The sequence below is a fragment of the Saccostrea cucullata genome, unplaced genomic scaffold, assembly GCF_032062105.1.
Source record: "Saccostrea cucullata isolate Sc308-1 unplaced genomic scaffold, CSIRO_AGI_Scuc_v1 ctg15597, whole genome shotgun sequence".
NCBI lineage: Eukaryota > Metazoa > Mollusca > Bivalvia > Ostreida > Ostreidae > Saccostrea > Saccostrea cuccullata.
Window position 1 is genome coordinate 27,739 of NW_026933533.1, and position 27,219 is coordinate 54,957.

The 27,219-nt window shown below is 35.5% G+C and overlaps 1 protein-coding gene across 1 annotated transcript in view; it reads right to left on the minus strand.

Annotated features, from left to right (window-relative positions):
* The window catches only part of LOC134238559 (uncharacterized), a 40,781-nt gene extending 17,276 nt beyond the window's left edge, over nucleotides 1-23,505 (minus strand). The window contains exons 1-4 of the mRNA XM_062720677.1: nucleotides 22,683-23,505; nucleotides 20,559-20,843; nucleotides 18,405-18,908; nucleotides 9,722-9,819 (exon numbers count right to left, since the gene is read on the minus strand). Coding sequence (XP_062576661.1) covers nucleotides 9,722-9,819; nucleotides 18,405-18,908; nucleotides 20,559-20,843; nucleotides 22,683-23,505 — 1,710 coding nt within the window. The remainder of the gene's footprint in view (nucleotides 1-9,721; nucleotides 9,820-18,404; nucleotides 18,909-20,558; nucleotides 20,844-22,682) is intronic.
* Between the last annotated feature and the right edge of the window lie 3,714 nt (nucleotides 23,506-27,219).

Here is a 27,219-nt window from a genome sequence, read left to right on the forward strand (position 1 = left end):
ATAAATATTATTTCAAATTATGTCTATGCGTGTACTGTTCATAGAATACCCTCGCATACAAATAAAGATTCCTGGTATACTACACAGAATCAATTTCAACTGCCTTATATAGGTCTATAATTTATTGGAAATCTCATTTCTGAGTAAGCTCTGCCCATTTAATTAATAAACCCCGCCCACTGGGACTGACGTGGGACTGCTTTGGCAGTCCAAAAAAAAAAAAAAAAAAACAGTCCCCTGGACTGCTCTGGGATTGCTGGGTTTGGTGGGTACTGTACTTTTTCATAAATATGGTTTTAGGCCCCAAGATGCATTAATTTACAAGATTTGATCATTTTAAACCTCTCAGTGGTGTCTGAAATAATGAAATGAAATGTTTTATAAAGATTAGCCATAAAATTAAATAAGAACAGTCTAAAAGGGACAAATACTCCCGCTGGTTTTTTTCAGAGAAGTTGTCAAATTATGAATATTTTATGGATCTAAGAGAAGAGAGAAATGGTGAAAGATTTTTTAGTACACATATAATTACTCAATATATTCCTTTATGAATGAAACAAAGGTGTAGCCTAATAAAAGAAATACTTAAGATACAGGCCACACAAATTCTGTCAGTGAACTTGAACTTGCATTAATAACCTTGGTTCAGAGTCATGACACACCCTCCGGTCATAAGCAATCTTTGTGAAAAATGGGAACTCAACAGATCTATCTATAAGAAAGATATGTTTTATAATGTTTGCATTTTATAATGTATGAACCAGACGAAATTATGATTTTTTCCTGTAATTGCAGCGTCCTTGAAGATATACACCCTAACGACATGAAAAATCTTTGTGTGAAATGGGAACTTACCAAGTTTATCCAGAAGAAAGATAAGGACCGGACACATTTGAACGAACAGACAAAGTGATTTCAATACACAAGGAATAATAAGGAGCCCACGGTGTCCTATTTTTAAGTTGGTAATATTTGATCACGAAAGATGCATCAACTGACAAAGTTTGATGATTATAGGCCTTAAAGTGTCCAAAATATGCCTTCAAATCAATTAGAAAATAAATGCCCACAAAATTGAAAAATTAGGTCACCATGATCTTTTTTTGAGTTATCAACATGATGTGAAGTCCTAAGATGCATAAACTTACACGATTTGATGATCTTAGTCTTCATAGTAAGGAAAATATAAACGTTTCTAGAAGTGTAATTTTTTGGTCAAATTTGAAGTGAACTTAAGAACACGCCCTTTTCCCCTGGGTGATGCCCTGAAGAATTTTTAATCTTCAACGTATTCTCATCCTTGTATGTAAATTTGGTGATCATCTGCCTGGTATGATTTTATTTCCTGATTATCTCCACTTATTTAAAGGTCCTAACGTCCTTAGTTGTAGTATTAATGGTACATGTAGCCTTTGGGCCAAGGATACCTGTGACAAATTTGACAATGATTTGCTGAGGGGTTCTTCTATTCTAAAAGGATTACGCACACCGTATGACGCACGCCATGCAAATGGCAATTGGCCATGGCATAAGCTCTTTGAACCTTTGGCTCAGAAGAGCTAAAATGGAACTGAAAGAAGAATTTTTATCCTACTCATCCCATCCCACCCAACCCTACCAACACCACGGAAAAGGATTTTGGCATTTTGACAAATTACTATTTTTTTCTTTTTTTATTCTTGACAAAATGTTTTTTTTCAGTTTTTAATTTTACCTCTTTCCATTAGCTATCCCCCAACTTACAATTTTCTTCCTACGTCAATCCTACAATAATCTTTTTAAAATTTCCTATCCAATAGTGTGGCTCTACACTAGCATCAAAGGGACAGCATTGCCCAATTGATCACGACACAACATAACATGGCCTTCGAATCAGCATATATCCAAGGATGCTTCTAACGTAATTACAAAGTGGGCCCAGCCATTTTTATGTGCACGGATCGATAGATCTAGGGCATATATTTTTTTTGATACTCAACTAATAAAGTTCTTTTAAACGGTGTCGAGGTCAATGACCTTGTGACCTTGACTGTGACCTATATGCTAAATATAGCTTTTTCGACTTTTCGCCATAACTTTTGAACAATAGGAGATAGAGACTTCACATTTCGTATGCATACTCCACTATTATGTTCTTACAAATGACACCAAGGTCAATGAATTTGTGACCTTCACTCTGACCTGTATACTAAAAATAAAGCTCTTTCAATCTTTGTTGCCGCCGGGCACATAGTGCTTCGCAAACACATCTTGTTCAGAATAAAACATGCATAGAATGAGAATTGCTCCCCTAATTTTGGTCTTACTCTGTCGCCAGAATCTATTTTTTGAAGGAATATTAAAAACTACACAACTTTGGAATGTTTCCATTTGAATACAAATTAAGGTGCCCTGTTTTTTTTTTAAAGAACATACTTAAAATAAAATTGTCATAAAAAAGAGACGAATTTAGTCAGACAAGCTCATTTGAATCTTTGGCTTACATGAGCAAAAGAAAATTATTTGTTCTGTGCATTTTTCCTACATTCAAAATCAGAGAACAAAATTTATTTATTCTAATAATTTAATGTTGCATCATCATTCTTATAATAATAAAATTTCCCCATTAATGATAAAATATCATTAAATTCCCAATTCCAAGGGCCTGGGCCCCATTCCCAAAAGTGAGTGGAAAGTACCTGCTCAAAAAGTCTGTCAGCCCTGCTGAAAATCAGCAGGCCCGCGTAATAAAATTCAATATAAACTTCAGAGTACACACACTCAAACTTGTACATTTTTTTCAAATTTAATCTAATTTCTTGCACAGTAAATAGTAAGATTAATTTTTTTTTCATTTGATTACTTTCAATATTAAGTTAGGAAAAATAAAACATCAAGTACTGTCGTTTTTTCCTTTATTTTTTTTTTTTACATTTATGGCCATGATAATTAAAGATATAATAATGTCAACGTTTATAGGTATATTCACACTCATATTTGATGAAATGAGTCTGCTTGATTTAATTTAAAAGAAAAAAATATTAACTTAAATTTTAGTACTAAATAGCAATTTTTAACACTTAACTTAATTATAATTAAACTTATATGTTAAAAAAAATTTGAATATATAATTATTTCTATTTAATAATTGATCAGTACATAAATTATTAAATGGTGAAAATATTGTTATATTATTTAATTTTACTTAAGTTTATCCTTGATTTTATCAAAAAAAAAAAATTACTTGAAACAACCAATGAATACATATAATTTATTGGTTTAGAATACATAACATAAACATTATACAAAGATTCTTTTAATTTAACACTTGTGAATGTGTTTGATATCTGTCTGATCCAGTAAGTTTAAAAAAATGCTCAATATACCAGTGGGAAGTAGAAAATATCGTTTCATGGGTGAAAACAGAGGAAATTCAGATTAAAAGACGATTGTAGTTTTCTACATATCTTCAGATTTATTGATTAGTTTTATTAATTTTTTGTTCTCTGAGGGAATTATGGCTTGTATTTACGTTGAAATATTTGGTCTGTACCTTCCCAAACATTAATCTGCAATAAAAAAAATTGGAGGGAATAGGGTAAAATTAGTGCGCCCGAGCGGGCTGATGCGGAGTAAAACTTATACGTCCGCTCCTGATTAAGTACTTCTCGGGCGTGCGGGCGGACGGGAATTTCGTACACTATTTATTTATTCTAAATTTGCAGGCTCTCGGCTGTTTTATTTACTTGCAGCAGAGAGGAGTTTAAACTATCAAATATCAAGGATTTTTTTCAATCTTTTAATGAGTTGAGATTATTATAGCTAATTAATATTTTCAATGATTGTACATTTAAACAAATGTAGTTTAGAATATATATATAATTATATATATATATTTAAATTAAACTGATAAATAAGGAAGTCAGGAAATTTTTTTATCCCTAAATATAAACTACAGGTTTATGAGAGATAAAATATCTACATGAAGGGAATTGTAGGCTTATTTTATTATTTAATGTGAAATTATGTACTCAAAATTATTGAACATGCTGGTCAACAATTACCCTAATTTCAATCTATGTATTGCGAAAGAAATTTGATAAATGAAACGTGTAGCTAATCTGTAATCTATTTTTTTTTATGAGTAATTAATTTTGAACATAAACTGAGGGTTTAATTCTGGTGATTTATACAGATGTAATCTTGAACATTTACAAATAAAACACTTAAAACTGAGAATTATAGAGCTAGAGAAATTAACGATAATTTCAAAAGCCCCAGTACTCAAGAAAATCTCGAGTATCCCGATAGAATGGAATTAGCCATGCTCTATAATGATAAGATCTATTTACAGCTAATTCTAGTGGAAAATAATCAAAGTAAATTTAATTTTCTGTATAAAAAGTAAATATAGGAACCAGTATTAAATTAATCACAGAAAATAAAGAAATTGAATTAATTCAGAACAAATTATTGTGATTAAACGTTCATGTTCAGTGTAATTCATAAATGTAGGTGTGAAAGCCTTCTTCCTTCTATAAATATTATTTCAAATTATGTCTATGCGTGTACTGTTCATAGATTACCCTCGCATACAAATAAAGATTCCTGGTATACTACACAGAATCAATTTCAACTGCCTTATATAGGTCTATAATTTATTGGAAATCTCATTTCTGAGTAAGCTCTGCCCATTTAATTAATAAACCCCGCCCACTGGGACTGACGTGGGACTGCTTTGGCAGTCCAAAAAAAAAAAAAAAAAAAAAAACAGTCCCCTGGACTGCTCTGGCATTGCTGGGTTTGGTGGGTACTGTACTTTTTCATAAATATGGTTTTAGGCCCCAAGATGCATTAATTTACAAGATTTGATAATTTTAAACCTCTCAGTGGTGTCTGAAATAATGAAATGAAATGTTTTATAAAGATTAGCCATAAAATTAAATAAGAACAGTCTAAAAGGGACAAATACTCCCGCTGGTTTTTTTCAGAGAAGTTGTCAAATTATGAATATTTTATGGATCTAAGAGAAGAGAGAAATGGTGAAAGATTTTTTAGTACACATATAATTACTCATTATATTCCTTTATGAATGAAACAAAGGTGTAGTCTAATAAAAGAAATACTTAAGATACAGGCCACACAAATTCTGTCAGTGAACTTGAACTTGCATTAATAACCTTGGTTCAGAGTCATGACACACCCTCCGGTCATAAGCAATCTTTGTGAAAAATGGGAACTCAACAGATCTATCTATAAGAAAAATATGTTTTATATTGTTTGCATTTTGTAATGTATGAACTAGACGAAATTATGATTTTTTTTCCTGTCAGCGTCTTTAAAGATGCACAGATGATTGTGGGTCAAAGTTATGATAAACCCTCTGGTCATAGGCAATATTTATGTAAAGCAGGAACATTCAAAGTTTATCCAAAAGAAAGATATGGACCTTGCACAAATTATGAACTTTTATTTCAGTGACCTTAACCTTGCACAAATGGTCTTGGGTCAAGGTTATGATTTACCCTCAAGACATAAACAATCTTTGTGTACAACAGAAACTTACCAAGTTTATCCCAAATAAAGATGTGGACCAGACATGAAATGTTTTTTTTTTCTTTCAGTGACCTTCAACATGCACAGATGACTTTTGGTCAAGGTCAATATACACCCTTACGACATGAAAAATCTTTGTGTGAAATGGGAACTTACCAAGTTTATCCAGAAGAAAGATAAGGACCGGACACATTTGAACGAACAGACAAGGTGATTTCAATACACAAGGAATAAAAAGGAGCCCACGGTGTCCTATTTTTAAGTTGGTAATATTTGATCACGAAAGATGCATCAACTACCAAAGTTTGATGATCATAGGCCTTAAAGTCTCCAAAATATGCCTTCAAATCAATTAGAAAATAAATACCCACAAATTGAACCAGAAGTCTCTGTCGAGACTGTAGCTCTACTGGTTTGTACTTATCAAAAACCATTGCACTGTTTTATGTATCTCTGTGTAGTCTACTTGTGTGCCAACTTATTTTGTAATCAAACTAAAACTGTAGAAGGAGTAGCGTTTTAAAGGAATTTCGCAGAAAATTCTTTTTCTAGTAACCATGGCAACACCGTTCATCGAAATCAAAAACCGATGCACTATTCTATGTATCTTAGTGTAGTCTTCTTGTGTGCCAAGTTATATTGAAATCAGACTAAAATTGTAGAAGGAGTAGCGTTTTAAAGGAATTTCGCAGAAAATTCTATTTTTAGTAAACATGGCAACACCATTCATCGAAATCAAAAACCGATGCACTATTCTATGTATCTTAGTGTAGTCTACTTGTGTGCGAAGTTATATTGAAATCAGACCAAAACTGTAGAAGGAGTAACCTTTTAAAGGATTTACAGAAAATTCTATTTTTAGTAACCATGGCAACACTGTTCATCTAAATCAAAATACTATGCACTATTTATTCTATGTATCTTAGTGTAGTCTACTTATGTGCCAAGTTATATTGAAATCAGACCAAAACTGTAGAAGGAGTAGTGTTTAAAGGAATTTTACAGAGAATTCTTTTTTTAGTAACCATGGCAACACCGATCACTGAAATCAAAAACCGATGCACTATTGTATGTATTTTAGTGTAGTCTACTTGTGTGCCAAGTTATATTGAAATCAGACCAAAACTGTAGAAGGAGTAGCATTTTTAAGGAATTTCACAGAAAATTCTATTTTTAGTAACCATGGCAACACCGTTCATCGAAATCAAAAACCGATGCACTTTTCTATGTATCTTAGTGTAGTCTACTTGTTTACCAAGTAATATTGAAATCAGACTAAAATTGTAGGAGGAGTAGCGTTTTGAAAAATTGTTTACAGACAGACGGACAGACAGACAGACAGACGGACGGACGACGGACGGACGCATTACTATCACATAAGCTCTTCTGGTCTCTGGCTAGTAGAGCTAAAAGTTAGGTCACCATGATCTATTTTTGAGTTATAAACATGATGTGAAGTTCTAAGATGCATAAACTTACACTATTTAATGATCTTAGTCTTCATAGTAAGGAAAATATAAACATTTTTAGAAGTGTAATTTTTTGGTCAAATTTGAAGTGACCTTAAGAACACGCCCTTTTCCCCTGGATGATGCCCTGAAGAATTTTTAATCTTCAACGTATTCTCATACTTGTATGTAAATTTGGTGGTCATCTGCCTGGTATGATTTTATTTCCTGATTATATCCACTTATTTAAAGGTCCTAACCTTAGTTGTAGTATTAATGGTACATGTAGCCTTTGGGTCAAGGATACCTGTGACAAATTTGACAATGATTGGCTGAGGGGTTCTTCTATTCTAAAAGGATTACGCACACTGTATGACGCACGCCATGCAAATGGCCATTGGCCATGGCATAAGCTCTTTGAACCTTTGGCTCAGAAGAGCTAAAATGGAACTGAAAGAAGAATTTTGATCCTACTCATCCTATCCCACCCAACCCTACCAACATTTGAAAAAGAATTTTGGCACTTGGACAAATTACTATTTTTTCTTTTTTTTATTCTTCACAAAATGTTTTTTTTTTCTTTAGGTTTTAATTTTTCCTCTTTCAATTACCCATCCCCCCACTTACAATTTTCTTGCTACGTCAATCCTACAATAATCTTTAAAATCTTAAAACTTCCTATCCAATAGCGTGGCTCTACACTAGTATCAAAGGGGCGGCATTGCCCAAAGGATCACGACACAACATAACATGGCCTTTGAATCAGCATATATCCAAGGATGCTTATAACGTAATTACAAAGTGGGCCCTGCCATTTTTATGCGCATGGACGATAGATCTAGGGCATATATTGTTTATTTTGTCTGTTTATCTATTTGTCTGTCCGTCTGTTGTCAACTTTAACCTTCACCATAACTTTTGAACCTTGAGAGATTGAGACTTCATATTTGGTATGCATACTCAACTAATCAAATTCTTTCAAATGGCATCGAGGTCAATGACCTTGTGACCTTGACTGTGACATATATGCTAAATATATATTTTTTTTACTTTTCGCCATAACTTTTGAGCCATAGGAGATAGAGACTTCACATTTGGTATGCAAACTCCACTATTATGTTCTTACAAATGACACCTAGCTAGGTCAATGACCTTGTGACCTTGACTGTGACATGTATGCTATACAAGAGGCCCACCTGAGGACTGTGGCTAGAAAAAAGCAGAATTGGTTTATACTTGAAAAGCTTAAATTCAAAATTAGTCCCAAGACCAATCATGTCTTTGCTATTCTTGAGAAGATTTTTAAAGAATTTTCCTATACATTTCTATGTAAAACTTTGGTCGGCCATTTTGGCCCCGTCCTACCCCTGGGGGTTATGATTTGAACAAACTTGAATCTACACTACCTGAGGATGCTTCCATATAAATATGATCAATTATGGCTTGGCTATTCTTGAGAAGAAGATTTTTAAAGAATTTTCCTATACATTTTTATGTAAAACTTTCTTCGGCCATTTTGGCCCCGCTCTACCCCTGGGGGTCATGATTTGAACAAACTTGAATCTACACTACCTGAGGATGCTTCCATATAGATATGATCAATTATGGCTTGGCTATTCTTGAGAAGAATATTTTTAAAGAATTTTCCTATACATTTCCATGTAAAACTTTGGTCAGCCATTTTGGCCCCGCCCTACCCCTGGGAGTCATGATTTGAACAAACTTGAATCTACACTACCTGAGAATGTTTGTTTCCCCATTAGTTTCATCTTTCCTGGCACAGTTTTTCTTGAGAAGAAGATTTTTAAAACATGCCACCAAATTTTCATTAATTCCCAACTATCTCCCCTTGAATGGGGGCGTGGCCCTTCATTTGAACAAACTTGAATTCTCTTTACCCAAGGATACTTTGTGGCAAGTTTGGTTGAAATTGGCCCAGCGGTTCTTGAGAAGAAGTCGAAAATGCGAAAAGTTTACAGACAGACGGACAGACAGACGGACAGACAGCTAGACGGACGCCGGACAAAATGTGATCAGAAAAGCTCACTTGGCTCAGGTGAGCTAAAAAAAGCTCTATCAAACTTTGTTGCCGCCGTCGCATAGTGTCTCAAACACATTTTGTTCAGAATAAAACATGTATAGAGTGAGAATCGCTCCCTAATTTTGGTCTTACTCTGTCGCCAGAATCTTTTTTTTGAAGGAATATTAAAAACTACAAAACTTTGGAATGTTTCCATTTGAATGCAAATTAAAGTGCCCTGTTTCTTTTTATAAAGAACAATTTTAATTAAAATAAAATTGTCATAAAAAAAACCCAAGAGACAGATTTAGTCAGTCAAGCTCAATTGAGTCTTTGACTTACACGAGCAAAAGAAAATTATTTGTTCTGTGCATTTTTCCTACATTCAAAATCAGAGAACCAAATTTATTTATTCTAATAATTTCTTGTCACATCATCATTCTTATAATTGACACCTTGTCTGAAATATATACCGTATAAGTAGTAATTTTAGCGAGGATTTAATTTTGGCATTATTAGCGTGGGTGCTTAGATTGCTAAAATTACATATCGCTAAAAATTTATCGCGTTTTATTTATAATAGGTTCTTTAGGGATCAATCTCAAATCGCTAAAATGACATCTCGCTAAAAATAAAATACCAGTTTTTAAGGACAAATCGCTAAATTTGCGTCTCGCTAAAATTTCCACTTATACGGTATGTCAGTTTAGATACTTACATCAGTAGATTTTCTTTCTGTGTGTGTGACAATAATGAACATTGGTGCCTTAGTGCCTCCAAAAGTTTTGATTGAGGTAATCCAAAACTTTAGGTAGTCTGAAAAAAGAAATAGAGCATGGCAAGTGAGTTAAGGCTACGTATGGAGGTTTCTATGCCAAATAATTAATTAAAACCAATAATTGCTATACATACTGCAAAGAAAATGTTAAGACTTGTTTTGACATCATCAGCCTTTACTATACAAGTTTATAAGGAACATAAACAAAATCGCTTCGGCGCAAGGGCATACGTTACTTTGTTTTACAGAAACAAGGTACAAAGAAAAGCAGAATATTCCAAAGATTTAAGATATTGCTGCACAAATGTTGACACTGCATTTGTTTAGTCACAATTCGTACAGTTCTAATTTGAAACAGGATAAAAATGTACAGTCCAGTGTTAGTTTGGTAAAATTATCGCTTGAAGAAGATGTTGCCGATTAGTTCAGAAAAACTTTAATCTCCGCACATGGGTAAAACGAATACATAACGATTTTACAACAATATACAGAAGCCCGAACCCGATCCCAAAACAATAACAATTTTTACAAAAAACATAAATCTCAAGAACATTCTCCCCTCCTTGATTGCTTGCACATCAAAAATTACTTGATTTTGATAAAAAATTGAAAATAATTCAAATTGAAATTTCAAACTACTAAAATACATGTAAAAAGTCCTTTTACAAAGTCAACATTTTGAAAATAGTTTGTCTATTCACTAAATTCCAATGGACACAATTTGGTTATAGGGCGCGTAAATGTCTTTTGTCCAACCTTAACGACTGCAACACGCACATGCCCATCTTTGCCGGAATGAACGTTCAAGACGCGACCTAGTTGCCAATGTCCCCTAGGTACATTAGGTTCGATCACAAGCACAATGTCTCCTTCACGTAGATCTCTGTGAGTCTGAGTCCATTTTTTACGCACGTTCAGTCCTGGTAACCACTCACGCATCCATCGGTGCCAGAAGTGACGTACAAGCTCCTGTATTCTTCTCCAACGTTTCCGGGGATTGAACTCTGTGGTGTCTACAGATTCTGGTGCGAACTGACCCCCAACCTGCCCATGCAAGAAATGGTTCGGTGTCAACGGAACATCATCATTAGGGTTTGCTGATTGGTAAGTTAAAGGTCTGGAGTTGATCAACGCCTCGGCTCCTACAAATGCTGTCATGAGTTCTTCATCTGTAACATCCGCTGATCCTATCACTGCATAGATAGCTCTCTTTGCAGCTTTTATCATTATCTCATGGACCCCTCCAAAGTGAGGTGCAAGTGGTGGATTAAAGTGCCACATAACTCCAAGGTTTGCTGTAGACTGTTGAATTTTCCCGTGGTCCAGTAAACCAACAAGCTCCTTGAGTTCATTGTTGCCTCCAATAAAATTAGTCCCGTTATCAGATACGACTTCTTTTGGTAGGCCTCTTCTGCTCACCATCCGGTAAAATGCATTAAGGAATGAATCTGTGTCAAGTCCATAGGCTATCTCCAGGTGTACTGCCCTTGACATCATACATGTGAATAGACATAAGTATCTTTTCTCCCGTCGTTTTCCACGTCCTTGTTTTGTAATAAAAGGTCCTCCGTAATCTACTGCAGTACGAGAAAATGCATGTAATGGCTGTTTGGTACGAATTGAAGGAAGCGGACCCATCAGTTGCTCTGCTGGTTTAGCCTTGTTGCGACAACATTTGTTGCACTGTCGCTCCCACTTTCGAATCTCCTCTCTTGCGGATATTATCCAGAAGCGTGACGAGATCATGGACAACGTATGATTTGTTCCTGTTACATGATTTCCTTTTTCATGGTAGTACTTGATAATAAGAGTTGTGACATGATTGTTTCTCGGAAGAATGATGGGATATCTAACATCATATGGTAAGAATTCTGTATATTTCAATCGCCCATCACATCTCAAAAGTCCATCTTCATCAATTAATGGGTTTAAACACAATAACTTGCTGTTCTGTTGAAGAGGTTTGTTTTGTTTCAGTAATCTGTATTCACAGTGAAACTCACATTTCTGGGCGGTCCTTATGATTTGAGTTTCTGCTCCTTCAATTTCTTCAGCATTCAATTCTCCTATGAGTCTGTCCATGACCTTCAGTCTGCAATTATGTAGAAAGCGATTCATCCACGCTTGAACTCGAACAAGTCGTATCCAGCTGGAATAGGTTTCTGGATCTAAACAACACTGAATATCTTTACAGTCAATTGTTTCTGTCAAAAATGAATAAGAGAAATTGACAACTTCCTTGTTCAACTTCTTTTTCTCCATATCAGTGTCTTGCTTTTCGATTTTCTGTTTTGGCCATTGTGATTCATCCTGATGAAGATAGTGTGGTCCACTCCACCAAACATCGTCTTCTTGTAACTGTGAAACAGACACTCCCCGGGATATCATATCTGCAGGATTTAGTTCAGTTGGCACGTAGAACCATTGCCTTGGATTGGATGCCGACTGTATTTCTCCTATGCGATTTGCTACGAATGGCTTGAAACTTCTGCTTCGAGCTTTGATCCAACACAAAACATTCATGCTGTCAGTCCAGAATGTACACTGTTCAATGTCCAATTCTAAGGCACTTATCACAGAGAGTGTCAATCTGGTTCCCAATACTGCACCCATCAATTCCAGTCTAGGTATGCTTACTGCTGTAAGTGGTGCGACTTTGGATTTTGCTGTGACGAATCTCACCGACACATTTCCATCCTCATAGATACATCTCTGATAGACGACAGCACCGTACGCATCTTGTGAAGCATCAACAAAGGTATGTAGGTAAGTTGATACAACTTCACCATGACATAAACGAAGACATCTCGGTACTGCAATAAGTGATAGCTCTGTTAACTCCTTAAACCACTGCTCGGCCTTCATGACAAGTCCATCACTTAGTGGGTCATCCCAGTCAAGGCCTGCAGCCCACATTTCTTGTAGAAGAATTTTGGCTCGTATTATGTACGGTCCAAGAAAGCCCAATGGATCGAACAACATTGCAATTTTTGAAAGAAAACTGCGCTTCGTGTAATGAAAATCACTATTGGGTGGACTCGCTTTGAAAGTAAAAATGTCCTCTTTGGCCTTCCATAACACGCCAAGGGTTTTCACTGATGGTAGGCTGTTATCATGCAGATCCACTTCAGGAACAACATCTTCTGGTGGGATATGCTGCAAAACATTCACTGAATTTGACAACCATTTTCTGGCATACATACCAGCTTTTCCCCATAATGTTGACAACTCTGAGTATAGTTTGACACCCTCTTCGTCACTTGTTACCGAATCCATACTGTCATCCATGTATGTGGATTTCAAAACAGTTTCTGCAGCCATGGGAAAATTTTCTCTGTTTGTTTCTGCATGTGTTTGTGCGACAAGTTGTGCTTGAAACGGTGATGAATTCATCCCAAACACAACACTGCTAAATTCATATACATCTGGTCTTGCATCTAACATCATGTCACGCCACAAAAATCGCTGATAGGTTCTATCTTCCAGAGGAACCTTAATTCTAAGATACATTTCTGCAAAGTCACAAACAAGTGACACACTATTCCTTCTGAATCTAAGTAGTACGTCAAAGAGTTCATTCTGAAGCTTTGGGCCACAATGGATCATGTCATTTAGTGAAACACCACCATGCTTAGCTGAAGCATCAAAGACAATGCGGGTCTTTGTAGTGGTCTTGTCTGGTCGAATAACAGGAAAATGTGGAAGATACCACGTTCCAGATTTCTCTTTATCACAGTCAACTTTGCGAATGTATCCTTTTTCCATGTACTGTTCAATAGTCTTTGAGTACGCGTCTCTCACTTCCTCGTTCCTCATCAATCGTTTCTCTGTGTTTTCTAATCTTTGGAGTGCCATTTCATAATTGTTTGGCAAATTCTGTGCATCTGTCTTCCAAGGTATAGGAACTTGATAATGGCCATCTACGTATTTAAGCGATTCCTTCACTTTCGAGTATACAGCACGTTCCTCTGGACTGAACAACTGTTTCTTCTTTAGCTCACTGAAATCTTCCATCTCCCAGAATTTACACAAAATTTTGTCTGTTTCATTTTCACTCCTTTGGCTGTGCAGGAAGTAAGTTCTGTTATAATGAGTCTGAACACATTTCTCACTGACACCATAAATTTTCCCCACACAAGTCCATCCTAATGGAGTAAGCCTGGCTACCGGTTCATCAGGTCGACCTCTGATTTCTCTATATGCATAGTGAAGTTCGCTGTTGTCCATTCCAATTAGTATGTCCACAAGTGGATGTTTACCTAGCACTGGGAATTCTAGTCCTTTCAAATGATTCCATTTGTTTTGATACTCCCTCCAATTCACAACACACATATCACCAGTAACTTTGTCTGCTGTCAAGGCTTCCACCTTCGTTTTGATCCTGCCGTCAGTGCTTTCTATTTGGAATTCTACAGGCATGGTTTCAAATGATTCAGTTTTGTCATTTAAAACTCCAACGGTCACTCTTTGCAATTTCCCATGTACGCCAAGTTCCGCTGCGACATCTGAATTGACGTATGTTCGTGTACTTGCATCATCCAACAACGCATTTACTCTTAATGTCTTTGACCCATTTCTCACAATAACTGGAATAGTTCTTAGTGCGATGAACTGTGGCTCCCCTCCATGACACGTCAAAGTTCTGTCATGCTTCACTGATCTCTGGGTATCACAATTTTTATCTTCAACAGAATTAACTGAGGGGTTCGGTCTCGGGGTCTCTTTATGTGGGTAAAATTCTGGAGCATTTTGCCTTAATTCTGATGTTGAAATGCCCTGCTGATATTTGTCTGCACTCCGGTTAACATTATGGTTTCCATTGTGCAAAAGTCTATGATGCGTTTCGGAACAATTGTCAATACCGCATGATCGACTCTTCCTACATGAACTTCCGAAATGACCCATTCCCAAACAACGATAACACAACTTTGACTCACGAACAAACTTCCATTTCTGAGACACATCAAGTTTCTTGAACTGTTCACATGACCAGATACCATGTTGTCCTTGACACATCTGACACGTTTTCGATAAGTTCTTAGCATTTCCAAAGAATGCTTTCTGATGTATTCGGTTACTGATACACTTTTTCCCGTCCGAATTATTGTTTGAATCCACTTTTAAACCATACACAGTCTCATTGGCGACAGTTCGAAATTCAGATTCCTGAATGACCCATTCTCGTAAAGTTTCCACCGACTCTGTCTTTTGCTTTTCGAACACCCATCTGTGATATGTAGATAACATTGTCTCTGGGATTTTCTTCTGCAGCTTCACATACAAAGAGCCATTTTTAAGTTCATCTGTCCTCCCTGTATCTTTCAGGTTAACAACAGCCACATCCAGTATGTCTGCAAATTTCTCTAGATCCTTGAATTTCCAGCACGAATTGGCCTAAATGACTCTAACTGTTCCAGGTGCCGCATAACTTGTCGTCTCTGGCCTCCAAACTTTCTGTCAAGGCGGTCCTTTGCTGCTTCATAAGCGAACGCTGAGTGTCCAAGGTTTTCTACGACTTTCAGAGCCTCACCAGATAGATACTGTCTAAGCTGTAACAACTTATACTCTGGAGTTGCTGGAGCTTTGTCTATGCACGCGAAAAAGGCTGCTTTCCAACTTTCATAAGTACGCTTGTCACCAGAAAATACAGGGATTGACACTCGTTTCAGTTGTTTCCACATGTCATTACCAATTGTAGGCTGATTGATGGAATTCTTACTAGTTTGTTTCCCGGTCGAGGATGTTGTCACAGTGTATGGATTTTCATCGATATCTTCATTGACGATACTATCTGTTTCCTGATTGTTGGTGTCATGGTAACCAACACTCTCTTCATGCATCCTCTGTACTTCATTCTCCACTTGTTCGAGTTCTTTGTATCCGTCTTGAATAGTTTCATTTAACTGTTCTAATTGTTCTCGCTTTGCATGAAATTCTTCCTCTAAAACTCTTTTAGCTTCTTCAACTTTTTGTACCTCCTTTCGGATTGTTTCCGCTCTTTTCCTAACTTGAATTTCCTCGTGATTCAAAATGTCTAAGCTGCCTCCTAGACAGCCTGTATTAATACTTGATGCCTCACTTCTCCGTGAATCTAAATATTCCTGCACTCTTTCTTGACAATCTTCAAATGTCTCTTCTATAACATCAATTTCTTGATTTGTTTTTGCTAAGTTTTTCATGTCACTTGCCTTTTTGTACTCCGCAGAGAGCGACAGTAGATAATTCATCACAGGTTCCTGTAAATCAATCAATCGTTGCCTCGCTGTGCGAATTTCTCTGCGACTGGGTAAATCTTGATCCAGTAAATTTAATAAATGGTGTATAGCTCGAGTAAACTGTGACTTAGCTTTTGTTTTTTCACGTTTCATGTCGTCGAGGTCCCGTTTTCCCTCCGATACTTCAGCGACGTCTACTTTCGTTTTCTCACTATTCATTTCATTGATTATTTTTTCGTCTTTTTCCATTTTCTGCGCTTCCGAGGTTGCCGGAACGTTTTCTCCCTCTTGTTTACTTGCCATAACCACGCTCTGCTACCATTTGTTGCCGATTAGTTCAAAAAAACTTTAATCTCCGCACATGGGTAAAACGAAAACATAACGATTTTACAACAATATACAGAAGCCCGAACCCGATCCCAAAACAATAACAATTTTTACAAAAAACATAAATCTCAAGAACAGAAGAGCATAGGATTTGTGCAGCAATTTTATTAATTTTAAGAAAATTCTCCTTAATATTATACTTTAATTATTTTAGATTGCGCCGACGTTATATTGTTGAAGTGTTTTATTACCTTGAATAGGAAAAGAACTATGACGTCATAATATGACGTCATAATGTGCACTTGCATTGATATACTGTGGGTACTAAGTATGTATAAGAAAATCAATTTGAACTTTCTCTGTACATAAAATACACAATTTATGCATTTTTATTAGCTCATTTTCATAGAAAAACCCATATTTAGCCTTAACTCACTTGCGATATCTTACATGTAATAGAACAAAACAGGCACCCATGTTTGATATCAATGAATTAACTCTTCTGTCCTTATTGCTTGCAATAGTGAACAGAAGCAGACAAGGTTCATGGTTAAGTAATTTTTTCGCAACCGAGTCGGGGGACACATTGATGTGCTTTTGTGTGTGTGCTTGTGGTTTATTTTTTTTTACCCTCTAAAAGTGGGGGATTTAATTTTGGTTTGTCTGTCCATCCATCTGTAGTTCTGTCTGTCTGTAATGCTTTCGTTTCCATGCCATATATCTTACACTTAGACCTAGATTCACACATTGCACAATTTTTAAAAATACATCCTTGCTTTTCAAAAATATTTGATAAATACCAAGGAGCAGATTTCAAATAATTCATTCATTTTTAGTATATAAGTACAGCCCCCCACCCCCACCCCTCTATGGTACCCCTGCCCCAGGGGCCTTGAAATTCACAATTCTTAAAGATTAGGACCCTTGCTCATCATAACTATATACGTATATACCTGTTTAATACCCAGAAGCAGAGAAGAAAATTTTCAAAGATTTAATGTATTTTCACTATATAATCAATAGAGCCCCGCCCTAACACCAGAACCCCTGACCCTGGGACAATAAAATTCACAATTTTGGTAGAGGCACTTCTGCTCATCATAACTATGCACTTAGTTAGTTTACTTAATACCTAGCAGCAGAGAAGAAGATTTTCAAAGAATTATGTATTTTCACTATATAATCAAGAGACCCCGTCCTAACACCAGAACCCCTGGCCCTGGGGTCATAAAATTCACAATTTTGGTAGAGGCACTCTTGCTCATCATGGCCATGCACTTAGCTAGTTTATTTAATACCTAAGAGCAGAGAAGAAGATTGTCAAAGATTTCATATATTTTCACTATATAATCAAGAGAGCCCCGACCTAACACCAGAACCCCTGACCCTGGGGACATAAAAATCACAATTTTGGTAGAGACACTCTTGCTCATCATAACTTTGCACTTAGTTTGTTTATTTAATACCTAGGTGCAGAGAAAAAGATTTTCAAAGAATTCATGTATTTTCACTATATAATTAATAGAGCCCCAGCCTAACACCAGAACCCCTGACCCTGGGGCAATAAAATTCACAATTTTCGTAGAGGCACTCTTGCTCATCATAACTATGCACTTAGTTAGTTTACTCAATATCTAGAAGCAGAGAAGAAGATTTTCTAAGAAACAATGCATTTCTACTATAAACTTATTTAGCCCCACCCTAGCACTAGAATCCCTGACCCAAGGGCCATGAATTTTACAATTTCAGTAGAGGACCTAAATGCTGATTACAATCATGCAAACAGATTGACTGCTTGATGCTTAGGAGTAAAGAAGAAGATTTTCAAGGATTGCACTAATTTTAGTTGTTTTGGCCCCACCCCTCAGGCCCCAGGGGGGCAGGGATCATGAAATTCACAATTTTGGTTTCCCTTTACCCAACTGCCAAATTTGGTTGAAATTGGTTCAGTGGTTGCAGAGAAGAAGCTGAAAATGTTAAAATGTTAACACACAACGCACGACGACGGACAAAAACGGATAGAATAGGTCACCTGAGTTTACTCAAGTGACCTAATAAGACATCAGAAAATAATGTCTTACCTTTGTAAGTCCACACTGAGAAGACGGATCCTTCTTGATTGTCTTTCTCTTTTTCAACAACATCTTCAAACTTCTTAGTCATGTCCAACACAAGGATAAAGAAGGCCTTTGGTGTTACGTAAATTTGGTGACAGGCATAATACGCTAACTGACCAGCAAAATCCAGCATGCTTACAGTCGGTAAGTTCTCTTTTTCAGACAAGATTTTCTGAAAAATTTCATCCTTCACTTTTTTCTTTGCTTCTGAGGAAAGAACACTGGCCATTACCTCTACTGTATTGACTTCTTCTTTGACTTCAGTTGGTGAAGTAGACAACTCAATATTACTTTCTTCCTTTTCTTCCCTGGTGCAAATTTCTTCAGTATCTATATCTGATTTTTCCAATTCCAAATTGTCTCTATTTTCATTTGAATTTGAGAGGTCAACTTCACTGGACATGTTTGCCTTTAAGTCTTTGATATTTATCCTGATAAATGTCTTCAATGGTGAGTCGTCATCAGCAACTGTTAATAGATAATCATTTTCTATTGTTATCAGGAGAATGATTTCCTTATAACATACGTCATGATAAAGTCATTATGATCCTTTCTAGGCTAATTTACATATCAAGTGAGATTTTTTTGTGTGTTTGTGTGTGTTCAAATTATTCATCATCTTTCATGTTATTACAGTACTTATATTCCACCCTGAGCCAGACAAGTAGTGGTACACTTATTTCAACCAAAAGATTAATGCTTTGTTTAAATCAGATCATTAATATTAAATTTTCTGTACATGTAATACATGTATAAATATATTGCCTAAACAATTTAGAACTGTCTAAATGGGATACATATCCACTGCTGGGTTTTTAAGAAGTTGCCAAATCACAAATATTGTATGAAACTAAGAGGAGCTCACAATTTGCTGAAACATTTTGAGTGAAAATATAATTGACGTTCATTTTCTTTGGTCAGTGACCTTGAACTTGCAGAAATGGCCTGTGGCCAAAGTCATGACACACCTTTAGGTCATAACAATCTTTGTGTAAAATGGGAACTTATCACATTTATCTATAGGAAAGATATGGATGAACACGAATTATGAACTTTTTCTTTTAGCATGTTTAGTGTCTCAGACCTTGCATTAAAATGCACCTACATGTATTTACATTAACCTTTCCTTTAAAAAACAAGGGTGACTTCCAACACATTTATTTAAAATCTGATACTATTTTAACAAGGGCCCATGGGTCGCATCGCTCACCTGAGCACTGTGGCTTGAAAAAAGTAGAAATTGGTTTATTATTGAAATTAAAATCCCAAAGTAGTCCCATGATTGGTCATACCCAAAATAGAATGCTTGTTCTCATCAACAGAAGAAAAATGACAATCTAGTGTCTGGTGATTGTGACGCTGAAAATAAAAAGTGTTTGTTTGTTTGTTGGCACCCATGAGTACTTTCAGTTCTTTGATTCAAGTTAAGACTTTATCTCAATTTCTTTTAAATCTAATTAACCTTTAGGAATTTAATACATGTATGACAGGAGCCAATTACTTCCCCTCAATATACAAAAAGTTAGTATTTTGAAAATTGTAATATATCAGGGATTCTCGTAATATCATCAGGCTTACATACAGGTTTTAAGCCAAATAAACAGGGTTCAATATTGCAGAAATATTCTAGGATTACAATTTCTCTGTTAAATGTCATGGAGGCTCATAGAGTCTACTTTAAGGTCAGACGAGACGTTCCTCAAAATCTGCTTTGTATATCTTCGTAATGTATGAAAAATATTCAAAATTTTTATAAAAGTCTGATTTCTAAACCAGTTTCTAGACGTTTTTAAAAAATCCGAACACTTAAACATTTGAAATTGGAAAATTATTTTTCTTCCCCAAAGGATTATATAAGAAAAACTACCCCTGGTATCTTGCAGAAATGCCTGGTAAGGTACCTCAATTTTTTGTGAGTAAACATGTTTCAGTAGCAACACTTCTATGACACACTCTTAGAAAAATTTATCTATTATTAAGGAACGTCTCGTCTGTCCTTAAAGGATTAATTCTTAGTGTTAAACCAATTCAGAAACATTTAATTTATATAATGGCAATTCTTCAGAGCAGCAAACATTTAATTTGTGACATTTTTAATACATAGAGGACATTATTTACCTTCTAACATTCCATCTTTAACAATGAAAAGATGTTGATGGACTTCCAGTCCCCTGGTGGACTCTGTAACTTCACTGACATTTTGACGTTTCCCTCTTAATCGCTTTAACAGCGCTGTTATTCCCTTGGACGATTTTGTAGCTTTGCTGATATTGTGATGTTGCCCTCTTAATCGCTTCAGTAGCGTTGTTTTTCCAGCCTCAGCACATCCAACAAGTATTCCTCTGGCATGGGAAACAGTTGTCTTCTCCTTTCTCAAGAACGTCTTTAACTCATCAACTTTATCTACAACATAAAAGAATAATTAGAATTACCAGAACACGCAGATCACATTTTTTCTTTCATTTGATGAACACAGAATAAAACCCAAAAGGTTCAAGGGCCTTAACAGTTATCTGAGTATAGTATAGCACTGTCAGGATAAAAAATATAATAAAACAAAATAAAAAAATATGAATCTATGTTGCTAAGTGAATAGCAAAGGTAAATAACTCACATATTAATTCAGCCCTAGAACCAAACTTTTTTACAAAATGGTTCAAGAATATCACAGGTCTGTAAAATATAACCCTGCTTTATTACACTGAACTTTTTGGCAGAGTAAAATATTTTCAAGGAAATAAAACATAATAAAACATTTTCACTGTAGATTCAAAACATCTTAACCCTCAAGGCCTCAACACTAGAATTCCATTTACAGAGGCCTTGACATACACAATTTTGAAAGATTGAGACATCCACCCTTTATCTTTACTAAACTCTTTATTTATTTCCTCACTATCTGAGAGCAGAGAAGAGATTTTTTTCTAAGGAATTATGTTTTCTGTATTTAAACATGTTAAAGTGTTTAATCAATAGAGCCCCTCCCCCAATTTCATCAAAAGAACACTGAACTCACTATTTCTATGTAGTTCATCAGTTAAATTTCTAAAAGTTGAGGGGAAAATTTTCAATTCGTTTTAGACTTTATGTATTTTTACAATATGACCTTTAGAGAAGTGGCCTTAGACACGAGAGAAGGCCACCGGGAGGATGAAAATTTACCATGTTTGCAATTTCGGTTTCCCTTTACTAATAATTGCTTTATGTCAGAGTCGGTTGAAACTGGTTCATTAGTTCCAATGGAGAAGCTTAAAATATAAGACGTTACCCTCTGCTCCTGTAAGGTAGGAGCTAGTCCACTAGGAACAAGTATATTTCACCCTAGCTTATAATTGCACATTCATACACACCTGGCCTCCATACAGTAACCTTTTGACCTTGTTCATTTTATCAGAAAGAACCTTTTACAGATAATGTATTGTTTTAAGAAGACCTACTACAAAAACTTATTTCCAAATCCCTAGCCCATGTACATCCACCCACTCTACACATATTTGACCTATAGATCTTAGCTTGGTGTTACTGTGTTCCCTTGTCTTATAACATATAAATTTCTACATTAAAATACAAAAAGAATTCACAACCATATTTTTTCCAAACCCCTATATTTTATATGGTAAATAAAAATATTATATGTATACATTTTTCTTTTGTTTTTTAATCCAATAGCATTTTAAACAATATGCATTGTCAATTAATGTAAACAAGAGTACTGTTTATTTAAAGTTTTCTCTCTTTGTCCAGTCTACCTATTATTCAACTACGAAGACAATTGTTTATACACCTCAGTAACTATACACTGGATTAAACTCTACACACATAAGAAATTAATTCCAGGGGATGTTTAACAAGTTGATGAACATTTACATGTAGTAACATGATTCAAGCATGTCTTTCTAGAAATCACTGCTTTGCCAAACTCTTTTAAAACATTGTAAAAGTATTCTAACCATAAAGTATTAGTTAAACTACAATTTATAATTTATATCATCCTCATCTTAAAAATATTTCTTGCTATTTATTGTGACAAATAATAATTCAATGAAAGATGTAATGTAAACAGACTTATCATTTTAAATGTTTTGTTTAATATAACACACACAACAGTGAATGTGACTTCCTAAATAATGAAATAATTAAATGATTGTAGATAATGGTAGATGTAGCATTGTACCCAAAACATAGTTACCTAATATCTATACATGTAAACAAATCACACAATGATACAATAGTATAACTCACCAGTAAGATCGTCCCCTTCATTGATAAGTCTGTAAAAGTTTACTTTGTTGCTGTTTGATCCAACCCAGAGAAGCTGTGTATCACAATCATAACTCAGGCCCTGTGGTCTGTTTATCCCGTGTTGTTTGGACTCGAACTGTGTCAGAAAGAGACCGTCCTGGTCAATGATATGTATTGTGTTCTGAGCAGCAGCACACACCAGGATGTGTGACAGCGCGTCAGTACAGATTCCACGTGGATCTATTCGTGGTCCTAATGTAGGACCTCCGTAGGAGAACCGGTAATTACCGTCACGATCTGTCACCACTACACCACGGAGTTCGTCAGACACAATAACATATCCATTGCGGTTCTCTGTTATGTATCTAGGATTTCTATACAGTCTCTGACCTAAGTTGTCGTTCTGTATGGTCTGTATGTGTCGTCCTGTTTTGGTATAACGGTTTACCTGGCCTCTATATGTATCAGTATTCAACATCCCGACCAGCAGGTCTCCAGTGGAGGGGGGGCTGTAGACACACACTGGTCTCCATGGTAATGTGCGCGGTATCACTGTGGTCTTTTTGTTATCTGTAGACAGTTTAATGATGTTATGGTGACTGTCTATATAAATCACAGCACCATCCCGAGTCACAGTATGTACTCCAGCACCATATTTAGTGAAATCTGTCACTTGATCTAGTCTGTCACCTGTCGTGTTAGTTAAGATGAGATTGCCTTCACTATCACTGATCCAGACCCGGTCTGTTGACACACGGGATATGTGACGACACCCAATAACCCCAGACACGGTGACAGATTTCTGTAATACCAGTCTATACATCACTGACACCAGACTTTTATTTCCATTTCCTGTGACTTTATAATCCTGTGTTGATTTCAGTCAGGGAGATCTCTCTGTAAATTACAACACTGTTCTAGATTTTTCTACATCAATAACAGGGTGTTTACAGATATTGTATGCATCTTGCCCAATCTGTTCAGTAGTTTGAATATATACATGTATTATATAAACGAAATAATTATTTGATATAAATGTATTACTACTTATTATAATACGCCTCTCTTTATAAGTTTATTATTACTTATTATTAAGATCAGGCCATCCTTACAAAATATGTCTGCTTGCCCTCTCCTGACTGAGGATAAAAACAGGGTAGGCAGATCAGGACCAAATTCTTTTCTTTATTCTTTATCTTTTGCGTGAAAAGAAAAAAAAACACTTGCTGTGGCCTTCAACTCGACATTTAGATATATCGACGACGTATTGTCAATTAATAATGATAATTTCCATTCCTACGTCGACACGATATATCCTGGTGAGCTTGAGATAAAAGATACCACAGAGTCCAACACATCTGCTTCATACTTGGATATTTTACTTGAAAAAGACACAAATGGTAATCTAACAACCAAGCTATATGATAAACGTGATGACTTTAACTTTTCTATCGTCAAATTCCTTTACTTATGCAGCAATATACCTTCATCACCTGCATACGGAGTATTTATATCTCAGTTGATTCGATACGCAAGAGCATGCTCTACGTATGAACAATTTCTTAAACGAGGTAAATTATTGACAAGCAAGTTGATGAAACAAGAATATCAACAGTCTCGTTTAAAGTCGTCATTTCGTAAATTCTATGGTCGATACAATGACCTTGTCAGCAAATACAATTTATCATTGAATGAAATGCTGACTGACGTTTTTCATACCAATTGTTAGTCCATTATTTATACACTGAATTGACTACGGATTTTTTCCGTTATTTCCTGATTATGACAATGAGCACAGGGCGGGTGTGACCGGTCAGCAGGGGTTGCTCACTCCTACATGGCACCTGATCCCACCTCTGATGTTTCGGAGGTCCGTGTTTGCTCTGCTCTTATTTTGTATATTTGTTTAATGGACGTTGAGATTGAATACTGTTCGTTATTTCCATATCCTTACTTGTCACGCAAAAGATTTTACATAAATTCTGCTTCATATGAATATAAAAATAAGTCTGCTAATAACCGAGCGCAATTTGTACCCATGGGAATTCCAATAGATTGTTGGAATACCTGGTCTCCAAAAACCACATAGATATTGTCAATCAGAAACTCAAGCATCTTCTTGATGTCAACTTCAGAGTACTTATGTGTGCAATCAGAATCTGTTTTAACAAAATAATTTTTCAAATGACCAATGACGAGGTAAGTAAACTTACGACTTCCATTTTTGTTGAAGAAGCAGCTGTCAATGATATCAAAAAGCCTGGATTTTAATTTGTCGTGCGGAATTGTTCTGTATAAAATTGAAAAGTCGTAATTTTTATGCTGTTGATTTTTGTAAAATCTTGTGATTTCAAATTGTCCAAAAGTTCTTTAGAATTTTTAAGTATCCACATCTGATTTACACCACTTCTTGAATATATAGTTATACAGTACTCTTGAAGTTTTTCTTTCACTACTGTCAATATTTTAGTGAGAAGTAACTAAAGAGGCTTGGTTGAACATTTACTGGAACCTGCAATATATCTTTGTTTGTAAGGATTCTTATGAAGTTTCGGAATCCAATATATATACGGTAGTTCAAATTCATTTTGGCTCTGTGGAATATTAAAAGTATTCAAAACTGACAGGTGATTTTGAAGAATTTCTTCCTTAGAAAGAGTAGCATATGTTTAAGTAGGATTACCACTTGTAGAATTAATTCCAAGTTCTTCTAAAATGCAATTTATATAATGAGCCTTACAAACGAAGACAATGTTGTTACCTGCTTTGTCAGCAGGAACCAGTACGTTCTGATCGTGTAATCTATCTAATTCTTTTTTCACTTCTGGTTTATTGAACACAAAAGGATAGATGGTTTTCATTTTGCCCCTCAGTCTTTTAATACGTGACTTTAACATGGATCTGATACATTTAATCCATTCTGACAAGGTGTCAATGTCTTCTTTTTCATATCTAGCCCATCGTCTGGCGTAATTTTCAACAGAATCCATAATATTTAAGAAATTCCGACACCAGTTGAAGGATCGGGGTTCCCTATATTTAGGACCTTTTAAAATAAGTGATCTAAGGTCCTTATTACGAACTATATTTACGTCACCTGTAATAACGTGTCCAGCAGGACTATAGTTATAGGACGAAGAAAAACATGAACACGAAAGGGGATTATTTTTCAGATAGTCGATATCCAGGCCATGTAAAGTATTTGAAAAGCATTGAAAAGTTTGGAAGCAATGGTCGATGTATATTTGGTGATTTGTAGTCTCTAACTTGAAATATGGTGGAATAAAATACTAGATCCTTTTGTGATTAAGAATATTACTTATATTTACTGCGTCAATTCCTTTATTGACATATTGAAGTTTAAGGAAAAGACGGATTGTTTTAGCTGGATTTTCTTCCGTGAAACGTTCGGGTTTAAAAAGCCTATGATGTGCAATATCCATAATCACAGAACTGAGCCTATATTCAGGTGTCGAGGAATCTAAATTAGGATGTTCCTTGGTCTTTTCAAGAAGACTTTTTAAAAGTTTCAAAGGGACAGAGTAAAGTTTGGTTCGAATATGATGTAGACCTAACTGTTGATTTACATAAGGTAGTAATGAATCAAAAGAGACGTCGTGTATTGCAGGTTTATTGTACGAACGATGTCAATGACTACGCTTACGTCTCTGAGAATTGTTAAAAAGTCCCACCACATTAACATTATTACACTGCGGGCTTGTAAGATTTCCAACACTATCGACATTGTCATTACATCCATAGGGAAAGGCTGTCCCTAGTTTCCTAATCCAAACTTTTTCACGCCCACGTTATTTTTTGATATATTATGCAAAATTCAATAATAAATCACATATTTCAAGATCTTTTTGGGCGATGCCTGTGGACAATGTTATCTGAAAGAAAATTCCAATGAAAATTGGTGTCGTCTGCAACTTTTTAAGAAATACGGGAAAATGCACATGTTTATAACGTCATAATTAGCATTTAAAAACACATGTGAGAAAAATGACTTGTATGATTTTTCTGCATTGAATTTCAAATATTTAAAAAGCATGAGTTGTCAACTTTAACACCAGTTTCATTATTTAGAAAATCTCAGGGCAAAATTTGAATGAAAACCATATCTTCTTCTTAAAAATATAATAAATCGGAGTTTTAAGAATTAACATGCGTGAGGTCGCTTGCCAGTGTACATGTTTCAGTGTTTCTATATGTAGTTTGCGACAAAAGCACTGTTTGTTTTAGATAAAAGAATATATTTAAAATACACTTCTGCATTATTTTAACTATTCTAGAAAAAACAATGTCTATTGAATAGCTATATGTTAGTTTTTCTTGGAAATATTATGTATTACATGATATACATATCTAGGATCTGGACTGTTAATTTTAATTGCTGGTATATGGGGGTACTGTTTTAAATCATAAATATAAAATTCTACTAATATTAATGCCCCCCCCCCAAAAAAAGTTCCGGGGTAAAGGAGATTTGTTACGATTCCAATGATGGTTTTTGCCCCGTTCTTCAGGGTCCAGT